The 25423-nt window shown below is 44.2% G+C and overlaps 1 protein-coding gene and 1 pseudogene across 1 annotated transcript; one reads left to right on the plus strand and one right to left on the minus strand.

Annotated features, from left to right (window-relative positions):
* Nucleotides 1–1112: 1112 nt before the first annotated feature.
* On the plus strand, nucleotides 1113–24726 carry FAM3B (FAM3 metabolism regulating signaling molecule B). Its single transcript, XM_066622238.1, has 8 exons — nucleotides 1113–1185; nucleotides 7982–8125; nucleotides 9098–9221; nucleotides 13227–13285; nucleotides 15327–15377; nucleotides 16656–16743; nucleotides 23104–23236; nucleotides 24634–24726. The coding sequence occupies exons 1-8, from the start codon at nucleotides 1161–1163 to the stop codon at nucleotides 24724–24726; spliced, it is 717 nt and encodes a 238-aa protein (XP_066478335.1). The 5' UTR covers nucleotides 1113–1160.
* On the minus strand, nucleotides 19936–20055 carry LOC136646721 (5S ribosomal RNA; annotated as a pseudogene).
* Nucleotides 24727–25423: the final 697 nt, after the last annotated feature.

The following is a 25423-nucleotide window of genomic DNA, read 5'->3' on the forward strand; positions in this document are numbered from 1 at the left end:
CTTTTTTCCTGCTTATTATCATAAATAAATGCAATATTATTTCTTTCTAAATCCCCTTTCTTCAAAGTCTGGTAAACTGCAGTTGGTCCTCATAGTGTTGCTTTAAAACAGGGGTCTCCAAATTTTTTGACCAGAGGGCCGCATCAAATATCTGGCGTGGTGTGGAGGGTCGGAAAAAAAAATTTAAATATAAAATTTAAATAAATAAATTAGAGATGGAACATAGATGAGTGACTAAATGAATGAATGGGCTCATTCATTCAAACTCTCTGGCCCTCAGAACACCCTTCAGACACAATCAGAGCACAGTTCTGGTCATGCTCAGTTGAGTGGGCCAGAGGCTTTCAGGGGACAAGAGGTTGGCCGAGGGCTGGAAAGAGGCTTGCTGCAGGCCGCATCTGGCCCCCTGGATGGGGTTTGGAGACCCCTGCTTTAAAAAAAAGTGAGTCCTGGTGCTAAAAAGTTTGGAAAGCCCTGCTGCCCCATCTATGCATGTCTACTCAGAAGTGAGTCCCATTATAGTCAATGGGGCTTACTCCCAGGAAAGTGTGCCTAGGATTGCAGCCTAACAGCCCAGTCCTATGCCTTTCTACTTAGACATAAGTCCTATAATAGTCAATAGGGCTTACTCCCAGGAAAGTGTGGATAGGATTGTAGCCTAAGAGCCCAGTCCTCGACATGCCTACTCAGAAGTAAGTCCCATTCGAGTCAGTGGGGCTTCCTCCCAGGAAAGTGTGGCTGGGACTGCAGCCTAAAGGCGAGCGCGGTCCTCTCCGCTGCGAAAACGTGCCTGCAGCACACCTCCCCGGGGAGGAGGAAAGAGCGGCAGGGAGGCGCCCGGGCGCTCCGTTTGTTTAGCAGCCTGTTCCCCAGGAAAGGCCAGGCAGGCGGAGCAGACGCAGAGCGGCCGGACCGGCTCGCACCAGCCCCGGGCAACAAGCGCTGTGCAGCCCCCTGGAGGGAGCGGCGGAGGAGCGGGCGCGCCCAGTTGCAGGTTGTTTGCGTACGCGGCCGGGTGGCAGGTGCGGCGGTCCGGGCGCCTCCTCCCCCTCCCGGGCGCAACGGAGATCTACCTGCTGGCAGAGAGCGAAATCCAGCCGCAGCCCAGCCCAGCCCGCCTCGCTCCGTCTGTGCCGTTGCAGAGAGTCCGAGCCAGGACCATGCGGGGGCCGGTCGGCTGCAAAAGTGAGTAGCGCCCGGTCCCCGGGTCTGCCTGATCCTCCCTCTCTCCCCCCGTCCCCTCTCCTCGCCTCGCCTCTGTTCTGCTGGCAGCGCCTGCTGGGATCCACCCTGCTCATCTGGCACCCCGTTCAGCTGCTCTCCGACCCTGGACTCATTTGGAATGGAAGGAAAAATCAAGCGTACCTCTGGGCATGTGCAAAGCGCTTTGCACTGAACAGTCGCAGCCTAGCAGGCGTCTAGCCTTGTGTGTTTCTGAGGTCATCTGTGAGCCAGTTTCTGGACAGGAAGGCCTGGCACCTTTCATTTCAGACATTATCAACCTGCCCCCATAGAAAGACTTTGGGGGGCTGCAAGAGGGGGGAGGCTGTACCTGTTTCCAGGCTTTAAGGCAGCTATTTTCAACCACTGTGCCATGGCACATTGGTGTGCTGCGAATGGTCTCCAGGTGCGCCGCGGGGGTTTGGGGGAGGGTCATGTATCAGTAGGGCCAATGGGGGTGTGAGCCCCCCACCAGCAGCATGGTGTGCCTTGTCAATTGTCAAAAAACTGGTGGTGTGCTTTGACAATTTTAGCACCTTGTCAGTGTGCCATGAGATGAAAAAGGTTGAAAATCACTGCGTTACGGGCTCGACCCTATCCAATTTTCCAGTGCTGGTGCAGCCATGCCAATGGGGCATGCGCTGCATCCTGTGGTGGGAAGTCAGTCACAAAGGCCTCCTTAAGGTAAGAGAACATTTGTTCTCTTACTTCAGAGCTGCATTGTGGCTGCACAGATGCTGGAAAGTTGAATAGGAGTGGGCCCTAAGACAGGTAGGTGAGAATCTTCCATTTAGCAAAACTTGAAAAGGTCAGAGGCATCCGCGATAAAAGCTGGCTGTCACAACATAAGACTAAAAAACAAACTCACAAGAAACACATAAATTGTTCTAGTCTAGAGTTATGTTTCTCAAGCTGGACCCACTAGGTGGGTCGTGAGCCAGTTTCAGGTGAGTCACATAGCACCTAGCTCAGCTGCCATTGAAAATATAGGGTACAGAGCTGCTGGGCAGGGTGGGCTCCCGGTGAGAGAGAGGCATGGTGCTTTGCCCAGAATAGGTGGGAAGATGGGATGCTGGAAAGGGGGGAGAGCTTTGTGGTTGGAAAAGGATCCAAGTCTGCCTTCTTCTTTGACTACCAAACTGGAATGTTTGAATTCCGAGCTATGCAAAATAACAGCACCAGCGCACTGTGTAATGTAAAGGACCTTTGCCTGATTGTGGCTTTGGTTTGAAGCTTAAATTGATTACGTCACTTCTGGCCATGACATCACTTCCAGGTTAATGGCATCACTTCTGGCCGGTCCCAATCAGATTGTCAATCTAAAAAGTGAGTCCCAGTGCTAAAAAGTTTAAGAACCATTGCTCTAGAGTCTATGTATATATCTACCACATAGACCAGGGGTCTGTAAACTTTTCGGCCGAATATCTGGCATGGTGTCGAGGGCTGGAAAAAAAAATTAAATATACAATTTAAATAAATACATTAGAGATGGAACTTAGATGAATGACTGAAATGAATCAATGAATGGGCTCAAATGTCCAGGATTTCTCCAAGCACCAACACAGCCCAAGAAATAAAGCACACACACTTAAATGGACCCCCATTTCCCCACCCCACAAGCACAACTCTGGTTGTGTTTGATCAACTGGGCCAGAGGCTCATAGGAGATCAGAGGCTGGCCATGGGCCGGATAGAGGTGCTCCATGGGCAGCATCTTGCCCCCAGGTCGAAGTTTGGAGACCCCTGACATAGACATTTCTCTTCTTCTCTTGCTTCAGTTCCTTACCCCTTGTCCATTAGAAATACAGTAAAAGAAACTGATCCCCTGAAATTAACTGTTGCTTTGTGTATATATACACATACACATACCACTTTTCAACAAAAAGTAATTCACAAATTCTTCCCAATCCAAAAGATATTAGTAACTCATTGTTGGGTTATTCTTAGTTTTTAAATACCAGGCTCTTTTATGCATTCAGGCCAACTCCCATAGTTTCATCGATCATTCTCCAGATTTTAGGAGAGCTGCTGCCTTCTAATACTTGGCTAAAATAATCCTAGTTTTGTAATCCATAATAATTCATAATTATATACTCCATAATCTTATGAATATTATTGGCTTGTTTGAACTAGGGAGTTTACGTCAAATGTGTATGTGGGGCGAAATGGGGCCAGATCCGTATGTTTAAATTTCTGAAAATCATACCTGCTTCCAAAATTGCTGCTTCCAAAATTGGGACTACCAACAGCTAAAGAAATCTGCCTCCTTTCCCTTCATTTCCAGTAGACATTATATATTAGATTCTGAATACATTTTTGAAAGTCTTAAGGGTACCAAGTCCTTATAACAAGTCATCCTTATAACAGTGGCTCTCAAACTGTGTGCTGTGACTCCATGTCACAGAAACTAGCCAGGGGAGCTGTGGAATCCTTGCAAAAAACCTATATAAAGTATAGGGTTGTAGTCCTAATGGGAAACTGTAGGGAATGGCATAGTAGGACAAAGGAGCTGCCAGTTGAAAACAGTGGAACAACTGCCTTAGAACATTAAACCATTTCTGCCCAACGTTGCATATACGCAACATGGATCAAATGTGTACACTTGTGGGCCAGTCAAAAATGTTAAGGACGGAAGAGATTGTATATTTGGTTTAATACAATCTTAATACCAAACCAAATAGTATTCCAATCTTGCAAAGTAATCTGCAGTGTTTGTGACCACTTAGCCATGTAAGAAACCTCCAATTTTATGCCATGGGGCAATAAAATCCAGTAAATAGCTGATAGGGCAGATAAAGCATGTCTAGTCTTGGAACAGTTTTTCAAATGATGTTAATAGCTTTTTGATTCAGTTCTTTTTTTCTTTTTATTTTATTTTAACCCATTTGGAAAACAAACCCAGACCCATTTTTTGTTAAAATCTTTGTCTGTCTGAACTGAAGTGTGTGCGCGTGTGTGTGTGTGTATTTGAATGGAAGAGCATCATTCTAAATCAATTTACTTGTTTAAACAACTCAGTTATTTATCTCTGGGGTCTAAATAATTAAAAAAAGAAAACTCACTGAGCAAACTAGAGCTTCGCCTTAACCATTTCGTCTTGTAGCAACAAAATGTTGATTCCCCACTGTGATAAAAACTGGTTTTTTTCCTGCTCAGAATTCCAGAAAGATGGGTCAGAGTAAAAAGCAGGTTGCATTTATATCAACTACACCAGGGTTAAACACCCAGGAGTAATCCAAAAGTGTTGTCATCTGTTCACCCTTGAGGCGCGACTCTCAGCAGGTGGAGGAGATGCCAAAACTAGGTGTGCAAGTCCCCTTTCTTCCATCCCATTACAGTATTAGCTGTCCTAGTCTCAGTGCCTTTCCTAATGATCCCAAGCATGGAATTAGCTCTCTTTACTGCCACCGCACATTGGGTCAACACTTTCATCGAGCTGTTCACCAGCACCTAAAAAAGTTTCAAAATTAGATAATCTAAAATCAATATTTTAAAAGGAATATTGGAAGACATCACAGGCAATATTACTACATTTGTCAATGAGCTGTTTATCATAAGGATGGTAGGCTCTAATGTAAATGAACCAACTCACCTAGAAGCAGCAACTAGAATTAATTTGGCTGGGGCTAGGACAGTGATGGCGAACCTTTTGGACTTGGCATGTCAAAAACTTGGAAAATGCTTAACTTGACTCTGCTTGTGTGTCCAAAAGAAAAACAATTCTTTACATAGTAATTTATTTTTAAAAATACAGTCCAATTATGTGTGGTATTATGTATTATATAAAGAAACATCAAATAATTACAAAAATGAAATATGAGTAAAACAAACTCAGTTGTTTCCAGTGTTCACCAACACCTGACATGTCGTCCAAAACTTTGTGGCGTATTACCTTTGACCCACATGTCACAGGTCTGCCATCACTGGGCTAGGAGAACTACTAGTCCAAGAGCCGTGTTGATCAAATTACCTCATTGCAAGACTTAACAGAAAGCGATATTTGTCCCTCCACCCCCAATAAAAGCATGAGACAAGTTGCTTTGAAATGAATTTGGGCCACATTTTACTGAAAGCCAATAAACACTTAAATAAACCCACTGCGGGCCCTGCTTCAAAGCTCATCTCCTTTAGTGCAGGTACCTAACCTAGAGGAGACAGTAAAAGACCAGCTATTCTCCTTTCAGGCCTGCCCACCTTGACTCAAAGCTGTGGATTGTCAACTGCTAGCTATGGAATGCCTGCAAATCAGCCTAACAAGTATGGATGGCACAGTGGAAACTGGACAAGGCCAGCAGCTGGAAAAGCAGAGTTTTGATTTTCTGAGGCTCAGGAGAGATAATGGGAAACAAGAGAGATATTGGTGGCCAAGACTTTCAATTCCATTGAAGTGTAGGAACTGCCAGTTTATTCCAGTTTGGAAGTTGGCTCTGACTCCAGCAGATGCCCCTCGGTCTGTCCACCAATCGCCCCATTAAAATCCCATATAAGACCAACAGTAGGCTGAAAAAGAGGAGAGGCAAACACATGAGGGCTTCCTAAAGGTATGCTGTCTTTGTCCTATCCCTGTTGATGATCCACAATCGTATTCCCACCTCTCCTTACTGCCTAATTAGGCATTTGCAGTGGCGTACATTAAACATGGGAAGAGTTTCCCCCCGTATTGCAGTTGTGGAACATCCTGAGTTTCCAATCACGGAGTCACCGTGGCAGATGAATACCAAAAGCAGGGAGAGCAAGGAAGGGTCCAAGGCAGCATGCTCCTGGAAAGCCTTTGCGTGTTCACTTTCCACAAAGCAAACTCCTAAATAGGACTTTGCAGGATAAAGAGCTTTATTCAGAACGTACGTGTGCAAACATTTCATCCACTTCTTTATAAACTCTAGAGACTGTAAGTTTGCAGGCAGTCAAAGGTAAATACTGGCAAAGGTGTTATTGGACAGGTGACATAAGCTCAGGAAATGAGGCTGATGAGTAGTTCGTGAATAAACAAATGCTTTTGTCAGTGCCTCCTGGGATTCATGTTGCACCATGTACAATGTAGTAGAAACTTGAGACAATTTTTAATCCCTCCAATGGTGGTGATGGGGGAGGGGAGAATTGAGTTTTTGGGAATTTTGGGAATTGTGGATTTACCTTGCAGATGCTGTGCGATGATGTGCTGGTGCGAGCATGTACGCTTCACCGGAGGGGGGAGGGTTTATAAGCGACCTAATCAAGAGACTTGCTAGCAGTGCTGAATTTCCGGCCCTCAGCAGGTACCATAAATGCTGTTCAGCCCACTATATGAAACAATTTGATACTACTGGTTTTTTGCATCTTTTTAGATTGTGAGCCCTTTTGGGACAGGGAGCCATTGAGTTATTTGATTTTTCTCTGTAAACCGCTTTGTGAACTTTTAGTTGAAAAGCGGTATATAAATACTGTTAATAATAATAATAATAATAATAATAATAATAATACTGGTTGAGGCCAATGTATTTCTCAAGGACTGCATGAGAGATAGCATGTAGCTCACATTACATTAATGACCCAATTCTGTAGGGGGCTGCCCTACACAGGGCAGGGATAGTGACACAGGATTTGCTTCATCTTGTGGGCCAATTGGGAAGAATGCTGGCCAAAGGAGGTAAGTCATGAAAATTTTTACTTTCCTCCTCCACTGCACCCTGGTCCGCTCTGGTCCAGAAAGGCCATATGGAAAGGCATTGAGAATAGGACAACTAATATTGTAATGCTGTTGTACACATTTATAGTAAGGCCACACCTGGAGTATTGTGTCCATTTCTGGTCGCCACATCTCAAAAAGGATTTAGTGGAGATGGAAAAGGTGCAAAACAGAGCAATCAAAATGATTACTGGGCTGGGGCACCTCCCTTATGAGGAAAGGTGACAGCGTTTGGGGCTTTTTAGCCTAGAAAAGAGGCGCCTGAGGGGGAACATGATTGAGACATACAAAATTATGCAGGGGATGGACAGAGTGGATAGAGGGACGCTCTTTTCCTTCTCACATAACTCCAGAACCAGGGACATCCACTAAAATTGAGTGTTGGGAGAGTTAGGACAGACAGAAGAAAATATTTCTTTACTCAGCGTGTAATTAGTCCGTGGAACTCTTTGCCACAAGAAGTAGTGATGGTATCTTGCCTGGATGCCTTTAAAAGAGAATTGGACAAATTTCTGGAGGAAAAGTTCATTACGGGTTACAAGTCATAGTTGGTATGTGTAAGCTCTTGGTTTTAGAGGCAGGCTGCCTCTGATTGCCAGATGCAGGGGAGGGCACCGGTCTGCAGGTTGTGTCTGTCATCTTGTGTGCTCCCTGGGGCATTTGGTGGGCCACTGTGAGATACAGGCAGCTGGACTAGATGGGCTTTTGGCCTCATCCAGCGGGGCTCTTCTTATGTTGTTATGGTTCTACTCAGATCTTCTGTTTGCTCTCAGAAGTTGATTGCATGATTATTTTGTTAGAGGATATTCAAGGAACACATTGTACCTCAAGCTGCATGAGGATCAGATCAATTAACATCATTGTTGCTCAATTTACCATAGAATGAGATTTTGCTGACTAATTTCTTCATGGACTTTCTCACTTGCTAATTAATTTAGTATTAATTTAAGGATTTTTCTCTCCCACTTGTAATTTCTGTGTTTATTGAAAGGACTCGAGGTTTAGCATACACATGCATCTGTAGTTCTCTAGTACTATGCACATTTTCTTCTCTATCTCATGAAGAATGATCTTTTGTTTCTTTTCTCCCCCCAGATGTTGTGAAGTTAGGAGCATTTTTATTAGCATCTCTTTGCGCCTGGTATTTAGGATGCCTGTTTGCCTATATCATACCTGAAGACTCGCTGACGACCGCTTTCAACAATATTCAGAACATTGCAGAAAAGCCAAGAATTCCAGGTGTGCCTTCACATTCCACTGCTTCTATTTTTGCATGTTCTGAAGCACTTCTGTGGTTTAACTTGCATTTGTAACAAATGATGAATGTCTTCTCATGTGCCATTCCATCTGCTCTCTCCTCACGTGCTGTTCCAAGTATGAATGGTTTAGTGCGCAATCCTAACCAACTTTCCAGCACTGACATAGCTGTGGCAGTGGGACGTGTGCTGCATCCTGCAGTTGGGGGGGGCAGTCATGGAGGCCTCCTCAAGGTAGGGCAATGTTTGTTCCCTTACCTCGGAGTTGCATTGCCCTTATGTCAGTGCTGGAAAATTGGTTAGGATTGCGGCCTTTGTAAAGAAGAATGTTTTTCCCTGCAAGAAAAACAGGAAATGTTTTCCCCTTTGTTTCTCTTGTCTGTTAATTTAAAAGATGCACAGGTTGTCTCCTATTTAAGTCTAGGTACAGGTTAGGTTCTGGAGGTTTGTACTTACACTAAAACATTTTTAGTGTGTCAACAACTGATCCCAGTACATAAGAACATAAGAAGAGCCTTGCTGGATCAGACCAGGGGCCCGTTTAGTCCAGCTTTCCTGTATATCAGAGTGGCCTACAAGATGCCTCAGGGAGCACTTAAAACAACATGAAACCTAATCTTTTTGGCACTCCCTTGGATCTGGCATTCAGCATAGGCTGCCTCTAGTATTCATGACTTGTAACCTGTGATAGATTTTTCCTCCATAAATTTGTCCAATTCCTTTTTAAAGGCATCTAAGCCAGACGCCTTCGCAACGTTTCTTTGTCCATGCCATATAAACCTCTTCCCTATAAAGGTGAAATCACTGAAGACAAGAATAACGGGAAAGGAATGTAAGCAAACGGGCTAAATTAATCCTTATATTGAAGTCTTGAAAAAAGTGTGTAGAATTTTAACAGGAACATTTATAGAGTAATGAGATTACTAGGCTGGTTCCTCTCTGTTCTCCATTGCAGTACCACCCCCTAAAAGACAAAAATGTGATCGCTGGTCTCCATGTCCACCTAAGAGCTTTGCTTATCGCATACTCAGTGGTGGAGGCAAGGAGAAGTTGGCAAAAATCTGTTTTGAAGATGAACTGTAAGTACCAATTGATGCTTAGTGCCACCTTCGCTGTTCAGTATAATTGAGCATGTGAGATTTACTAACATGGATCTTCTTCCACTAACACTCAAAACGGTAGCTGTATGAGAAAAAGGAACTCAAGCAGAATTCACATTTATGGGGACTAAATGGTTGGCAACCTTCAGTCTCGAAAGACTATGGTATAAGCCTACAGCAGCTGGTATTCCCAAGCGGTCTCCCATCCATGTACTAACCAGGCCTGACCCTGCTTAGCTTCCGAGATCAGGCGAGATCAGGCATGTGCAGGGTAACTAGAAATTCACACTTATGTGTGTCTTGCTTGCATAAGTTTCCATGCATAAGGTTCTGTTAAAAAGATCACAGATATTAGGACTGAGAAAGACTTGTGCCTAAAATCTTGAAGATAATTTTCAGAACCTTCATACATGAAGTTTGTGTGGAAAATTGTAGAAGATCATGAAAGTAACATTAAAGGAGGTTTACACAGGTCATTCTATGATGACCTGGCCACCACTGTCAAGAAAATCCCTGTAAAAGAGCCATTGTTCATCCTCGGCGATTTCAACGCTAGAGTTGGTGCTGATAACAGTTCATGGCCCACTTGCTTAGGTCAGTTTGGCACTGGGAGGATGAACGAAAATGGCCAACGCCTGCTAGAGTTTTGCTGTCATCACGGTCTCTGTGTCAGCAACATGTTCTTCAACACAAAGCCCCAACATAGAGTCTCTTGGAGACATCCAAGATCAAAGCACTGGCACCAGCTCGACCTGATCCTCACCAGACGCTCCAGCCTTCCCAGCATCAAGATCACACGCAGTTATCATGGTGCTGCCTGCGACACTGACCACTCCCTGGTGTGCAGCAGAGTGAAACTGCAAACAAAGCGACTGTATCACACGAAAAAGGAAGGAAGACCTCGCATTGATACCAGCAAGACCCGGGATCAGAGAAAAGTGGAGGAATTTGCACAAGCACTTGAGGAATCTCTTCCAGGCCCGGCCGACGCAAACGCATCCAACAGATGGGAACATTTCAAGAATACCGTTTACAACACCGCCTTGTCCATATTCGGCAAGAAGACCAACAAGGCGGCAGACTGGTTTGAAGCCCACTCTGAGGAGTTGACACAAGTCATTGAGGAAAAGAGGAGAGCTCAAGCAGCATACAAGGCCTGTCCCAGTGAGCGCAACCTGCAGGTCCTCTGAACTGCTCGCAGCAAAGTCCAACAGACTGCCAGGAGATGTGCTAACGACTACTGGCTCCAGCTCTGTTCCGAGATACAGATAGCAGCTGACACGGGCAACATCAAGGGGATGTATGATGGTATCAAGCAGGCCCTAGGTCCAACACAGAGGAAAATTGCCCCTCTGAAGTCTGCCACAGGCGAGGTCATCCAGGATCGGGCGCAGCAGATGGAACGCTGGGTGCAGCACTACTCTGAGCTATATTCCAGAGAAAATGTAGTCACCGAAGAAGCACTGAACAACATTGAGTGCCTGCCTGTGCTGGAAGAGCTTGACAGTGAACCAACCCTAGAAGAACTTCACGTGGCCCTGGACTCCCTTGCCTTTGGCAAGGAACCTGGAAAAGACAGCATCCCTGCTGAAGTCCTAAAATGCTGCAAAGAGATCATCGTCACTGAGCTGCATGAAATCCTCTGTCTCTGCTGGAGAGAAGGTGGAGTACCTCAAGACATGAGGGATGCAAACATCATCACGCTGTACAAGAACAAAGGTGACAGGGGTGACTGCAACAACTACCGCGGCATCTCTCTCCTTAGCGTTGTAGGAAAGCTGTTTGCCCGAGTTGCACTAAAGAGGCTCCAGGTACTTGCAGAGAGCGTCTATCCAGAATCGCAGTGTGGATTCCGAGCCAACAGGTCCACCACTGATATGGTATTCTCCCTTAGACAACTGCAGGAGAAATGCAGGGAACAACGACAGCCACTCTTTATAGCCTTCATAGATCTCACAAAGGCTTTCGACCTGGTCAGCAGGAACGGCCTCTCCCCAAGATCGGATGTCCACCCAGGTTCCTAAGTATCATCAGATCTTTCCACAAGGACATGAAGGGCACTGTTGTCTTTGATGGCTCCACATCAGACCCTTTTGACATCTGAAGCGGAGTGAAGCAGGGCTGTGTTCTTGCACCAACCTTGTTTGGGATTTTCTTCGCTGTCCTGCTGAAGCAGGCCTTTGGAACTGCAACAGAAGGCATCTATCTCCGGACCAGATCAGACGGAAATCTCTTCAACCTCTCCAGACTGAGAGCAAAATCCAAAGTCCAGCTGAAATGTCTGCGTGACTTCCTCTTTGCCGACGATGCAGCTGTCACTACCCACTCTGCCAAAGATCTCCAGCAGCTCATGGATCGTTTTAGCAAGGCCTGCCAAGATTTTGGACTGACAATCAGCCTGAAGAAAACACAGGTCATGGTTCAGGATGTGGACTCACCTCCCTGCATTACAATGTCTGAGCATGAACTGGAGGTTGTCCATGACTTTGTGCACCTTGGCTCAACGATCTCCGACACTCTCTCCATACCGAGCTAAACAAGTGCATCGGTAAAGCAGCTACCACGTTTTCCAGACTCACAAAGAGAGTCTGGTCCAACAAGAAGCTGACGGAACATACCAAGATCCAGGTCTACAGAGCTTGCGTCCTGAGTACACTTCTGTACTGCAGCGAGTCATGGACTCTTCGCTCACAACAGGAGAGGAAACTGAGCGCTTTCCACATGCGCTGCCTCCGACGCATCCTCGGCATCACCTGGCAGGACAAAGTTCCAAACAACACAGTCCTGGAATGTGCTGGAATCCCTAGCATGTATTCACTGCTGAAACAGAGACGCCTGCGTTGCCTCGGTCATGTCGTGAGAATGGATGATGGCCGGATCCCAAAGGATCTCCTCTATGGAGAACTCATGCAGAGAAAGCGCCCTACAGGTAGACCACAGCTGCGATACAAGGACATCTGCAAGAGGGATCTGAGGGATGGACCTCAACAAGTGGGAAACCCTGGCCTCTGAGCGGCCCGCTTGGAGGCAGGCTGTGCAGCATGGCCTTTCCCAGTTTGAAGAGACACTTTGCCAACAGTCTGAGGCTAAGTGGCAAAGAAGGAAGGCCCATAGCCAGGGAGACAGACCAGGGACAGACTGCACTTGCTCCCGGTGTGGAAGGGATTGTCACTCCCGGATTGTCCTTTTCAGCCACACTAGACGCTGTGCCAGAACCACCTTTCAGAGCGCGATACCATAGTCTCTTGAGACTGAAGGTTGCCAATACAAATACACAGCTAATAAATAATGTTCCTTCATGTGTTAAATGACAGTGGTATCATATGCAGGAAACAAGTTATGTTATTTGTTTTAGTACCGGAAAATCTACAGTAATGACTAAGTGTCTTGTCATGTAATTTTCTGTTTTATCTTAAAGGTTAGTTTTACCATTTCTCTGCATATCCTTCAAACCCTAGCAAAGAGAATCCCTAGTTAACCCTAATGGCAGTTAACTGTAGCTAAAGGCATGGTGAATTTATGGTTCAGGAATTAAGGGGAGGGAATGTGGTATGTTTTTAGTTACTTAGCCATGGTTAAGCAGTCAGAAATGTTATGTATACCATGACCAGTCCTTTTCTTCAGTCATCTAAATATTTATTTTCTGTGACATCACAGTAGTTGAGCCAGGAATTGGGGCAACCCTGCAAATAGGCATGAGTCCATTTTTAATCTTTGTTTACCAAACTGTGGAGAAGTGTTCCAAATGCTATAGTTTTTGTGTCTCTCATTTTGATATTGTAGTTTTTTTGTTGCTGAGCGTATATTTTTCTGCTGGATGTTGCTTTGTGTTTTATTATGTTCATTGCCTTATAAAGCTTTCATTTGTGTAACATGTAGCTCTAGATGAGCACCTTATCTTCTATCAAGCTACTTACCTCCTAAAGGCTGCAGTAAGTGATTTTAGGGGTCTTCTCAGATTGACGTTTTGTATTTCAATTTCAGTCTAATAGGTGAACAAAAGGGAAATGTTGGAAGAGGAATAAATATTGCCATTGTGGACTGTGAGTAAAAAGGCGCAATTTTGCACATTTTTAAAGAAAGGCTGCTGTGTCCAGAAACAAATATCAAGCTAGTGCAGTATAATGGATAAGAAACTGAGCTGTGAACTAGAATTCCTTTGTTGAAACTTTGCCTCTGTCGAGATCACAGTAAGTGCCTTAGAAGTGGGTAAAAACGGTTTTAATTTTTCATGGATTTCAGTGTTAGAAATGCAGAAAGCAGTGTTATGTGTTTTTATTCAATTTACATTATAATTGTCAATTATAATCACTTTAAAAGTATACTGGGTAGATGATACAGGGTGGTATACTATTAGCATTTGCAGCCATAGTCATGACCTATGCACCCCCCCCATTACATGATAAATAAAAACCAAATGAAACAGTTTTATTTTTTGCAGTTTTTTTGTTTTTTTACAAAAATGAGAAGCGCAGGAAGTGATGTCGTGAGTTTTTATTTCGTTATCACGGTTTTCGTCCACCTCTACTTATAACTGGCATTGTTGCAGTTACAAGGATTACTAGGATCATGGATAGGAATTACTTTGCACACTCCAAAAGAGTACTGTATAATCACTGCTGCTTTTTCTCATCATCATCTTACAATACATTAGGACAGTGGTTCTCAAACTGGTGGATCGCAACCCACCAGTTTGTGTAATGCTTCCACCGTTCTTTTAAGGGGCGGGGGAAGGGGAAGGAGGTAGTTATGCAATCCCCGGATGGGGGGGGCGAGGGGGGTTGCTTTTAACTTACTTGGACCAATGTAGGGCTGCAGGAGGTGCAGGGAGCCCTGTGCAGCCCTCTACAGTACTCCCCGAAGCTTGAAAGCTTCAAATGAAGCGGGTGCAAAGCACCTCCTGCAAAACGGAAGTGCGTTGCACCCGCTTCTGTTGTAGATTCCAAGCCTTGGGGACTGCTGCGCAGGGCTCCCCATACCTCCTGCAGTCTGCTTTACGGCATATTTACAACACCCAGCGCTGGCGCTGCAGTTCAGCGCCAGTGCTGAGGGCCTTTAGGATTGGGCCCTTAAAACTCTAATTGTTTTCTGGTGGTTATGTTACTACGGTGAAGCACTCTGAGGGTCTGTTTTGTGGTAGGCAGGATATGGATTTCATAAACATTCATATTTAGCACATGCAGGTCATATTGCGTGGTCCTGGGGCACCTTTACAGTATAGTGGACTGGTAGTTTATGCGGGAAGCAAAACTGTTCCTCGGTACCACACAATGTGAAGGGAGTCACTTTAAGACTCCTTAACAGCTGACACGGCATGAGAAAGTCTTTGTGCTTAATCTTGAAAGAACGCACTCAAGGCTTACTCATCATCTCAGACTTTTGAAAGCAAGTCAGCCCAGTAGCTTCCATTTGTATCTTATGTAGTGCTGAATCATTTGCTTTCTTTGTATTATTTTTTTCAAATTCTTCCTGTTGAGGTACTCATTTTAATTGTTGCCTTATTTTTAAACTCTAAGAAGCAGATGCGAAAATATACAGACACTTTTTTTAGATTGGGAATGGGTTTAATTTGCAATGGTTTTGGACACTCGGTAAGGAAATTTCGATTCAGTTGAAGGCTGACTCCAGCTCTTAGTGCTGATGTGGTAAATATGAAATTTGAGTGCTCCCTCATGTGGTAAGGTTGGGTAATTAGGCTGCCCTTTAACCAAAGGCCACTGAAGAACTGTGCATGAAAAGAGTGGCAAATAAGGGCCCAATCCTATCCAACTTTCCAGTGCCGGTGCAGCCGTAATGCAGCCCTGAGGAAAGGGAACAAATGTTCTCTTACCTGGAGGAGACCACTGTGACTGTTCCCCCACTGCAGGACGCAGCACATACCTCAGTGGCACAGCTGCACCAGCGCTGGAAAATTGGATAGGATTGGGCCCTAAGTGGGCTAGTGAAATGGAAATACATAAAATAGATTAAGCCAGTCATGAAACTAGTATAGCAATGAAAAAAGACGTTGGTGGAAAGTTATAGGATAATTTTTCTATATATAGTGTGTGCTCCCATTTTTACAACTCATTTTCTTTTTTTCAGATGGCTCTGGAAAGGTTGTTGCTACCAAATATTTTGACATGTGGGAAGGAGGTAAGGAGCAAGTTTGTATTCATGAGCTAAGTGAGGGGGTTGGGAGGTCAGATACTTAAGGCCTACTCCCCTCTCTGCTCCCTTCCCATTCTTTCTCAGGCTTAGAGCCCTGCTCATTTCCCCTCAAGTATGGTTGTGGGGAACATACCATCTAGGTAAATCCATAAAAAAATACCTATCATCCATGAAGAGGCTCGGACTGACCTGGTCTGCATTACCAAGATTGGAATGGGTGAGCATGGCGGTCAGGCTGCTGGTCTGAACATGGGAGATTTTTCTGGCTCCATTTTCAAATCTATTCCTGATGAGGTTACGCTGGCAGTATCTTCTTCCTGTGTGGAATGGAATGGGCCTCTTGGAATGATCCACTCTCAAAAGCTGATGGAATCTGACAGGTACTTGGAAACCCTCAGAAAGTATCTGGTTGGAATGGCCTGAAGCCCAGGTTGCTCTGTGGGATTCTGAGAAGACTTGGGCCCAAATCCTAACCAACTTTCCAACACTGGCATAGCGGTGCCAATGGAACGTGTACAGCATCCTGCAGTTGGGTGGCTTTCACAGAGGCCTTCTCAAAGTAAGGGAATGTTTGTTCTCTTACCTCTGAGCTGCATTGTCCTTATGTCAGTGCTGGAAAGTGGGTTAGGATTGCTCCCTTGGCTAGATGACATTATCACTCCTAAGTACTCTTTCTTGTAGTTATTTGAAGGGTAGTATATAAAATTTATATATAAATAAATGAATCAAATGTTCAGTAGCAATATACAAGGATGTCCTGTATCAAGCTTCATGTATGCAAATCACAGATGAAAAATGGTACAAAAACCACTTCAAATTATCATAAGAGCATAAGAAGGGTCCTGGTGGATTAGGCCAAGGGCCCATCTAGCCCAGCTTCCTGTACCTCACAGTGGCCCACCAGATGCCTCAGGGAGCCCTCAAGACAACATAGTATCCATAGCTACTCCCTTACATCTGGGATACTTCTGTCACATAGAACTTCTGTACAGGGCACGTCCACAGCCATGCAGCTTTGATCATGGACATGCTTGTTTCAACCCAATCTTCACAGTATGCTTTCACCCCAACTACTTTCTGTATAGTTTTGCTCCTTTGTCTTCAGTGGAAGGAGACGGCATCATAAAAGAGCAAGAAACATCCTTGCTTTGTTTTTATATCAAACTTCAAATTTGAGAAGTAGAACTGAGATGGGACTTATGAGGAAGAAAAATAACAAACATTACATTGGCTAGTTTAGACTCCTTTTTCCTTCATGAGCAGCATTCTCTGGACCAATGACTGATTTCATCAGAAAGGCTCCCCAAAAATCACTGCTCCTAATGGTGACCCATGATGATGGAAGCAGCAGGTAAGCAAATTCATGCCAGTTTCGTCATCACACAATCAGTTATAAGAACATAAGAAGAGCCCTGCTGGATCAGACTAGTCCAGCTTTCTGTATCTCATAGTAGCCCACTAGATACCTCAGGAAGCACTCAACAGAAATGAGTCCTGTATCTTGTTGCCACTTCCTTGCACATGATATTCAGAGAAAGACTACTTCTAAAACCCAGAGGTTGCATGCAGTCATCATGGCTTGTAACCTGTGTTGGACTTTTCCTCCCATAAATCTTTCCAATTCACTTTTAAAAGCATCTGGGCCAGATGCCATCATCACATCCTGTAGCAAGGAGTTTCACAGATTAATGACATACTGAGTAAACAAATATTTTCTTTTATCTGTTTTTGAACTTTTTTGTAGAGAGGCATTATATAAATAGTGTTTCCTATTAAAATTGAAAATAAGGCATTATAGGTTGCAATACCAGGGTAAGCCTGCAGGTGCCACTGTTAAATGCATAGCTATGAAGAGGATAGGGCAAAGCCAACTGCAAGGAAAAAAATTGATCACAGTTAGGCTGAATAAAAAACTCTGTCCTTCTGTCACTGAGTTATATGAAGAGAAGGAGACAGTGAAGATGGGGGAGGCAAAGATCAAGGAGTGAACTGTCTGGGGAGATGGGGTGGGAATGTGGTGTACTGGAAGGGAAAATGCTGTTCTTACACAGATAAGTGGCAAAAGGCTTCTCTATGGAGAGAAAGAATTGAAGTATGCTGCAGTGGAGTGGGGAGGGAGGGAAAATGTGAATGGGGAGATGAAGAGACGAAGAGTGTATGTGGTTCTATGGAACAGGGAGGGGAAGGTAAGTGATAATGGAAAGTGAAATATGCAAGGTAAGAAGAGATGGAGTGAAATGTATGACACTCCTGCTTAGTAGGAGAGAGGTAGTATTAGAATGGGAGTTTGTGGTTAGCCTGAGACTGAGGAGAGGGGGAGAGAGAGAGAGAGAGAGTGAGATTGAAAAGAAGGGAACAAATCATGAGTAGTCCATTCCAATGAATTCTCACAGCACCAGCTGCTTGGCACAGTTGCCAAAGAGAAGAACGAAATGGAGGTGCTTTTAATGCTGGCCCTTCAAGCAGGAACTCTGGTTTAGAGTGAGGGAGGACTACAACTTTGGGTTCTGTGGTCAGAATAGTGATAGGTTTTTTACACTTGGGGTAAGGGAGACTTTTAACCAATAGGAACCTTCCCCTAAACTTCAAAGCCTTTATCCCAAGAATTTCCTTATATGTCAGTTTCCTGAGATGCTTACATGTGGACCAACTTCTTGAGTAAAGGGGAACCACAAGTTGATTAGGGTGTGGGGCCCCGATAAGAAGATTAATTAAGGCTGTACCACCGAAATTTAGGTTGAACAAATGGCGACATTTGTTTCATGTTGGTAGGAGCAACATGACAGTGTTTGTGACATAGATTAACATTTGCCAAGGGCAAAATGTGACAGTGCTTCCTTTGTTATCAGAACCCAGACAGAGTTTGGCATCTGCATAGTCACCTTTTGTGAGAAACTTTCATGTCTTTGTGGCTTCAGGGGGAGGGAGCAGAAGATAACCAAGTAGGAAAGAAGTCCTTTCAGACCAGGCCAAAAACCTGGCCTGGCAAAAACCTAAAGTTCAGAGACACACAACTTGCACTCCAGTACTAGAATAGGAGAGTCTGTTTATGAGCCAGAATATCTCCAAGAGTAGGCAAGCTGCACCGGAGCAGTTCTCTATTGGTCAAACTGCATCAAGCCCATGGGCAAGCTTATCCTTGTTATCTGGTGTGCTCCCTGGGGCATTTGGTGGGCTGCTGTGAGATACAGGAAGCTGGACTAGATGGGCCTATGGCCTGATCCAGTGGGGCTGTTCTTATGTTCTAACACAGCCCCAGACTCAGAAGTACTGTGGCCTTGCCTGAAGGACTGCTCTCTTCCCACCTCATGCCATGGGCAGGGATGTTTGAAAATGGTGTTATTTATTTTACTCAGAAGTAAGCTCATTGTGTTCAGTAAGGTTTAGGATGTAATTCTCGTACTCACCAGAAACAAATACCTCCTAGTCATGAGGGATGTCAGATTCCCCCTCACCCCAAAGCAGCTCCCAGGCCTCTGGGACCTCATGAGTCTTCTTATACTTCCCTAACCTTTCAGAGCCACAGTTTTTCATGGTAGAAAATACAACGGTATTATAATATTAGCTGTTTTGTTCTCAATACCTTTTCTAATGATCCCCAGCATAGAATTGGCCTTCTTCACTGCTGCTGCAAATTGGGTTGACACTTTCATCGAGCTGTCCACCACCACCCCAAGATCTCTCTCCTGATCCGTCACAGACAGCTCAGAACCCATTAGCCTATATGTGAAGTTTTGATTTTTTGCCCCAGTGTGCATGACTTTACACTTACTGACATTGAAGCGCATCTGCCATTTTGGTGCCCATTCTGCCAGTCTGGAGAGATCCTTCTGGAGCCACCCTAGTCATTGTCCTCTTAGCTGGGCTGGCCTGCCTCCCTTAATGCCAACTCCAGACTGCTGCTGCTTCTGGCCTTGGTTGGACTCATGGCTCCCCTCTCAGCTGCCTCATCACTGACTGACAGCAGACTTTTAAGCGCAGTTGCCCTTTGCATCTGCTTACTTGGTCCGTCTTGCAGTATGTGGATTTGCCGCCTCACCTGCTACCACAACTGTGGCAATTTATGACCTAGTCAAATGTGACACAGATGGAGCCAGTGTGGCTCCTGATGCTCCACTCACTAGCATCGTCAAGGTGGGCATGCTGTGCCTTGGACCCTGCCAATGCAACCGGCCTCCATAGAGGTGGGGAAGCCCATACTCTGGAAGTGTGCATGCTCTCATATGAATTTCCAAAATATGCATGCCTAGAGATCTTTTACCATTGATCATAATGCACACACCTTTGGAACTGGTACTGTGAAAGGGAAGGAAAAAGGTAGAGAGTGATTTAAAGTCCAGCCTGTTGCAAGTGAACCACTGATATTAACAGAAATTAATACAATGAACAATAGCCTAAAAATCAGAAGCCGCTAATAACTATAAGCAGTTGCTGCTTTCCAACAGTGACTTCTCTCAGGAGGAAGTAAGAGCTCCTAATGCAGGGAGAACTTTAAGAGAAAGAGAATGGTTGGCAACCTTCAGTCTCGAAAGACTATGGTATAAGCCTACAGCACCTGGTATTCCCAGGTGGCCTCCCATCCAAGTACTAACCAGGCCTGACCCTGCTTAGCTTCCAAGATCAGACAAGATCAGGCATGTGCATGGTAACAGTTGCTGCAAGAGAAAGAGAATAAAACAGGAACAATGTGAAGGAGAAAAGGGGAGGAAAATACCTGATCCTAAAACTGGGGAGTGAGTCAAAGGGACAGAGAGAAGTTGGTTGAAGCAATTTCCTCACATGCACCCACATGTTCAGGGGGAGCGTGATGCTGAACACTGCCTGATGTCTTCCTGGGTCTGCTGCCAAGGTTCACTCTATTTCCCCCCCCCCCCCACAGTGCAGAACAGCTAATGATCTGAGCAATATATAACCACTATAATCTTAACATGGGCAAAGTTAAAAATCACGACTAAGATGAGCAGGTGGCATGCTTATCAGGCATGATAAAGAACTATGTAATCAATACACAGTTTGTGTTTTTTTTTAATGAAACGTTAACAGAACTCTGTGGATAGTCCCCTGCTTCCATTGCATTGTTATATATCCCATGTTCAGCCATATATGAAGAACATATTAAGAACATAAGAACAACCCCGCTGGATCAGGCCATAGGCCCATCTAGTCCAGCTTCCTGTATCTCACAGCGGCCCACCAAATGCCCCAGGGAGCACACCAGATAACAAGAGACCTCATCCTGGTGCCCTCCCTTGTATCTGGCATTCTGACATAACCCATTTCTAAAATCAGGAGGTTGCGCATAAACATCATGGCTTGTAACTCGTAATGGATTTTTCCTCCAGAAACTTGTCCAATCCCCTTTTAAAGGTGTCCAGGCCAGACTCCAGCACCACATCCTGTGGCAAGGAGTTCCACAGACCGACCATACGCTGAGTAAAGAAATATTTCCTTTTGTCTGTCCTAACCCGCCCAACACTCAATTTTAGTGAATGTCCCCTAGTTCTGGTATTATGTGAGAGTGTAAAGAGCATCTCCCTATCTACTCTGTCCATCCCCTGCATAATTTTGTATGCCTCAATCATGTCCCCCCTCAGGCGTCTCTTTTCTAGGCTGAAGAGGCCCAAACGCCATAGTCTTTCCTCATAAGGAAGGTGCCCCAGCCCCGTAATCATCTTAGTTGCTCTCTTTTGCACCTTTTCCATTTCCACTATGTCTTTTTTGAGATGCGGCGACCAGAACTGGACGCAATACTCCAGGTGTGGCCTTACCATCGATTTGTACAACGGCATTATAATATTAGCCGTTTTGTTCTCAATACCCTTCCTAATGATCCCAAGCATAGAATTGGCCTTCTTTACTGCCGCCGCACATTGGGTCGACACTTTCATCGACCTGTCCACCACCACCCCAAGATCTCTCTCCTGATCTGTCACTGACAGCTCAGAACCCATCAGCCTATATCTAAAGTTTTGATTTTTTGCCCCAATGTGCATGACTTTACACTTACTGACATTGAAGTGCATCTGCCATTTTGCTGCCCATTCTGCCAGTCTGGAGAGATCTTTCTGGAGCTCCTCACAATCACTTCTGGTCTTCACCACTCGGAAAAGTTTGGTGTCGTCTGCAAACTTAGCCACCTCACTGCTCACCCCAGTCTCCAGGTCATGTTAACTAGTAACAATTATTATTTCTAGCAGTGCCTGCAGTGTCACACAAGACAGACCATATCTTAACTCAGTTTTGGAGGAATTCAGATAGAAAGAAATTCAAGCATGCCATGTAATAGATTTTACATGAAAATCCTTTTTGTTTCATGCTCCTAATTCTGTCACATTACAGGATAAATAAAAATTTTATCAACTCTAAGGATTTTGCTACCACCAATTATTGCTGTTGTGACTTGGCTTTGTGCATATCTTACATACATTTAACCCATACATATTTCATTACCATTTGGCTCCACTATTTTCATTCTTTTAATCTATACTTGAGGGAGTGACACAAGCTGACTAAGAATATCCTCCACCTAGTGAATACTAGGTACTTTGCTAAAATAGTAATACAGATGGTACCTTAGTATCTGCAGGGATCCATTCTCAGACCCCCGCAAATACAGAAATCCACAGACAATTAAATCCATGGATTTCCCCACCTGCTGTCCTCCTAACACAACTGGAGCCGTGCTCTGGTCATGTTCAGAGGCCCTTCTGAGGACCTGGGAGGATGTGCATGGCCTCCCTGACCCTCAGGAGGCCTTCTGAGGCCTCCAGAAGGCCAAAAATCAGCACTTCCAGTTTTTGACCAAAAACCGAAGGCCTTCCAGAGGCCTCAGAAAGCCTCCTGAGGGTCGGGGAGGCCATACATAGCCTCCCCAGTCCTTAGAAGGGCCTATCAAAGTGACCAGAGCACAGCAGGTGGGGAATATCCGCTGGTTGGAGACCTATGGTGAGGTAAAACTGTGAGTCTTGAATCCTCAGATAAAGAGGCCCCATCCTTTGTTCTTTGTACACAATATAGGATCCTTTGCACCTTTTCCCACAATATCCAATATCAGGTGGAAAGTGATCAATGCAGATCACATCAGTGGTGGGCTGGAGGGAGAAGGTGGCATCAGCAGATTCTGTGTGAGGGTCACCCTGAATCCATTGTCCCCTCATAGTCCACTACTGATGCTACCCACGTAAACTAGCCTCATGGATAGCCTCATGGATAGTGACGCACATTTACAGACTCCTGTGTGCATCCAGCATACATCTCTCGGTCGCATTCTGCACTCTTAGGCGGGGGCACCTTTTAAAGACTATGATCCTATGGTTGGTGTTTCTTGGATGGGCTACCTAAGTCAGACTGATAACTGGGAAGAAATAATAGAATCTTTTCTGGAGTTGTAACAGGAATATGTTCCAGAGACCATATTGTTCCTTGCTAGGAGGAGCTCCCGTTCAGAAAGCCATGCAGATTTCAGAACAGTTGTGTCTTCTGCTGCTACACTTTCACTGGGAGCTTTGCACATTTCATTCAAGACATGCTGGAATCTTAACCGTTTCAGCTCACTCAGAGGGAACTTGGCTTCAGAGGAATAGAGGTGAACCACTCACTTCAGGGCCACCTTGTGTGCCACCTTCAGGCTACCTTGTGTAGCCTTTGGCTTTTAGAAAATGTGAGTAGTAGAAATTACAGAATGAAATTTACCCCCTTGCTACTTTAACAGGTTACAGGAGGATGCAAAAAAGGCAATAGCAGAGCTAGGCAGCAAAGAAATACGGAACATAAAATTCAGATCAAGCTGGGCCTTCATAGCTGCAAAAGGTTTCAGTCTGCCAAATGATATAGAAAAAGAAAAGGTAAGACTTGTTTGAGCCTCTGAACTCAACTAGAAATCAGTCTCACAATTCATTTCTATGTGTGATTAAAGTTAGATTGGCATCCTTAAAATATGGCTGCCATCATTTTTTAATTAGTTCTGCTCCTATCCTTTTAATTCTAGCCTGTTGCATAGGAACCTTTTCCCAGTGAATACAGTGGGACTTACTTCTGAATAGACATGTATAAGCCTAAGCCTAAATTGTCATGTTCAGTACAAGTTCAATTCATCACACTTGTGATCTCTTGCAATTATTTTGTCTGTGTTCGCTGCCACCATTCCACATGTTTGCATGCTGTTGGCAATGGTGGTGAAATGTACCATGCAGTGTTGTCAAAACATAGACGTTGTATGTTGTGGGAGAGAGGTAGACTTAGGGCCCAATCCTATCCAATTTTCTAGTGCTGGAGCAGTCATGCCGGTGGGGTGTGCTCTGCATCCTGTGAAGGAGGGGTAGTCACAGGGGCCTCTTTGGTATGGGAACATGTGTTCCCTTTCCATGGGGCTGCATTGTGACTACACTGGAGCTGGAAAGTTGATTAGGATTGGGCCCTTAGACATGAGGGGCTGCCATTTCCAACAGCTGCTGCATGTACATCACAATGTGTACTTTTTGGCCTCATTTAGCCAAGAATAAAAGTGCTAAATGAGAATCTGAACTTTGGCTGTCCATGCAAGGCTGTTTCATCATTGATAGTAACCCACTTCCAGGACAGGAAAATTATGTAATTAACAATAACTGAACTACTTTGCTCTGCTGTAGCATTCCCTTTTCTCTTTAGCATTAGAAGTGACATCTAGCAGCATTATTATAAATTTTATATGATAATGCAGTAGTTCCCAAACTGTGGGTTGGGACCCACTGGTGGGTTGCAGCCTGATTTCTGGTGGGTCACCAAAGGATGATGGAAAGGTCAAATAACTAATTGCCTAAAACCCTGAGGCTATTCAAAAATCAGATATTGTAGCTGCTAATTACCTTGCAAAGAGCTCAGCTCCTGCAGTTTTCAAGATAGCTGCTTACTGCCCTGCAAGGATCTGAGCTCCTGCAGTTTGCAAACATAAGTAATATAGGGATATAAATGTGTGAGAGTCTTTTTTCTGATTATTATTTATAAATAAAAATTTCTTTTTAGATCTCCTTTTTTAAAAGTCTGGTAAATCTAGGTGGGTTCAGATAGAGTGTTGTTTTAAAAGGTGGGTCCTGGTGCTAAAATGTTTGGGAACAATTTTCATAATGTGTTTTAAAGTATCTCTTGTATTTGCCAATTCTAAGCTATACTTTTGTTTATTTTGCATGGCAAATCTCAGATATGCTTCTGCCATTAGGGTATTTTAAAATTATTAATTGATTTGGTTTTTGTATGTCTTAAACAGATCAATCATTCCGACAGGAGTAAGAACCGATATAGTGGCTGGCCAGCTGAAATCCAGATAGAGGGCTGTATTCCACAAAACCTATTAAGCTGAATTTTAAAGTTGAACTATATTGTCAGTAGCGTGTTTCACATCTAACATATGTTCTTGTAAGAAACTTTTTCCCATAAATTGCAGTGTCTATGGTTATGGATGTTATTCATCATATACTAAACAAAATTACTTTGAACCTACAGATTTAGTGTATTGTACAGTAGGCCTGCAGTGTTGTGTGTGTGTGTCCCTTTCCCAGTTTATGAGACTTGAATAATAGGAAATCTATTCCATGTATGTTTTATACTGTGTCTTAAGAGGAACAGAGTAGAATTTGTTGTTAATATCACACGACTTATTGCAAGCAGTAAAGTGTCATACATTCATGTTAGTTTATTAGCAAGTTGTTCCTGGGAGAGTGCTCAATACGGTGGAATAACCTGATCTAGTAACCAAAGATAATATTGGCAGTGAAGATTTTTAAATAATTATCTGTTAATGCACTACCTCCCACTTCTTTTCATTAAAACATTCTACAACCAGAGCTAGCCATGAAGCTGACGGTTTCATAGTTAACACAATTTGCACTTAAGTGTATATGTATTTATTTGTTGAATTACTCTGGAAGCAATAAAGAGATTTCATTTTTAAGCACAGCTGTGTGGTATTTTATATTTAAATAGGATTACTGTTTGAAAGTGACAATCAAATCAGCTTGCGCATTTTGTGAATTATCAGTGCCATAATAGAAAATTCC

Source organism: Tiliqua scincoides, chromosome 3 (genome assembly GCF_035046505.1).
Source record: "Tiliqua scincoides isolate rTilSci1 chromosome 3, rTilSci1.hap2, whole genome shotgun sequence".
In the NCBI taxonomy this organism is placed as follows: domain Eukaryota; kingdom Metazoa; phylum Chordata; class Lepidosauria; order Squamata; family Scincidae; genus Tiliqua; species Tiliqua scincoides.

Bases quoted from the DNA above. Each gene is read 5' to 3' on its own strand.
- FAM3B (XM_066622238.1), top strand. From the start codon at position 1,161: ATGCGGGGGCCGGTCGGCTGCAAAA. The intron at 9,222-13,226 runs GTAAGTACCAAT...TTTCAATTTCAG, and splicing joins ATCTGTTTTGAAGATGAACT to TCTAATAGGTGAACAAAAGG. The intron at 15,378-16,655 runs GTAAGGAGCAAG...CTTCATGAGCAG, and splicing joins TTTTGACATGTGGGAAGGAG to CATTCTCTGGACCAATGACT.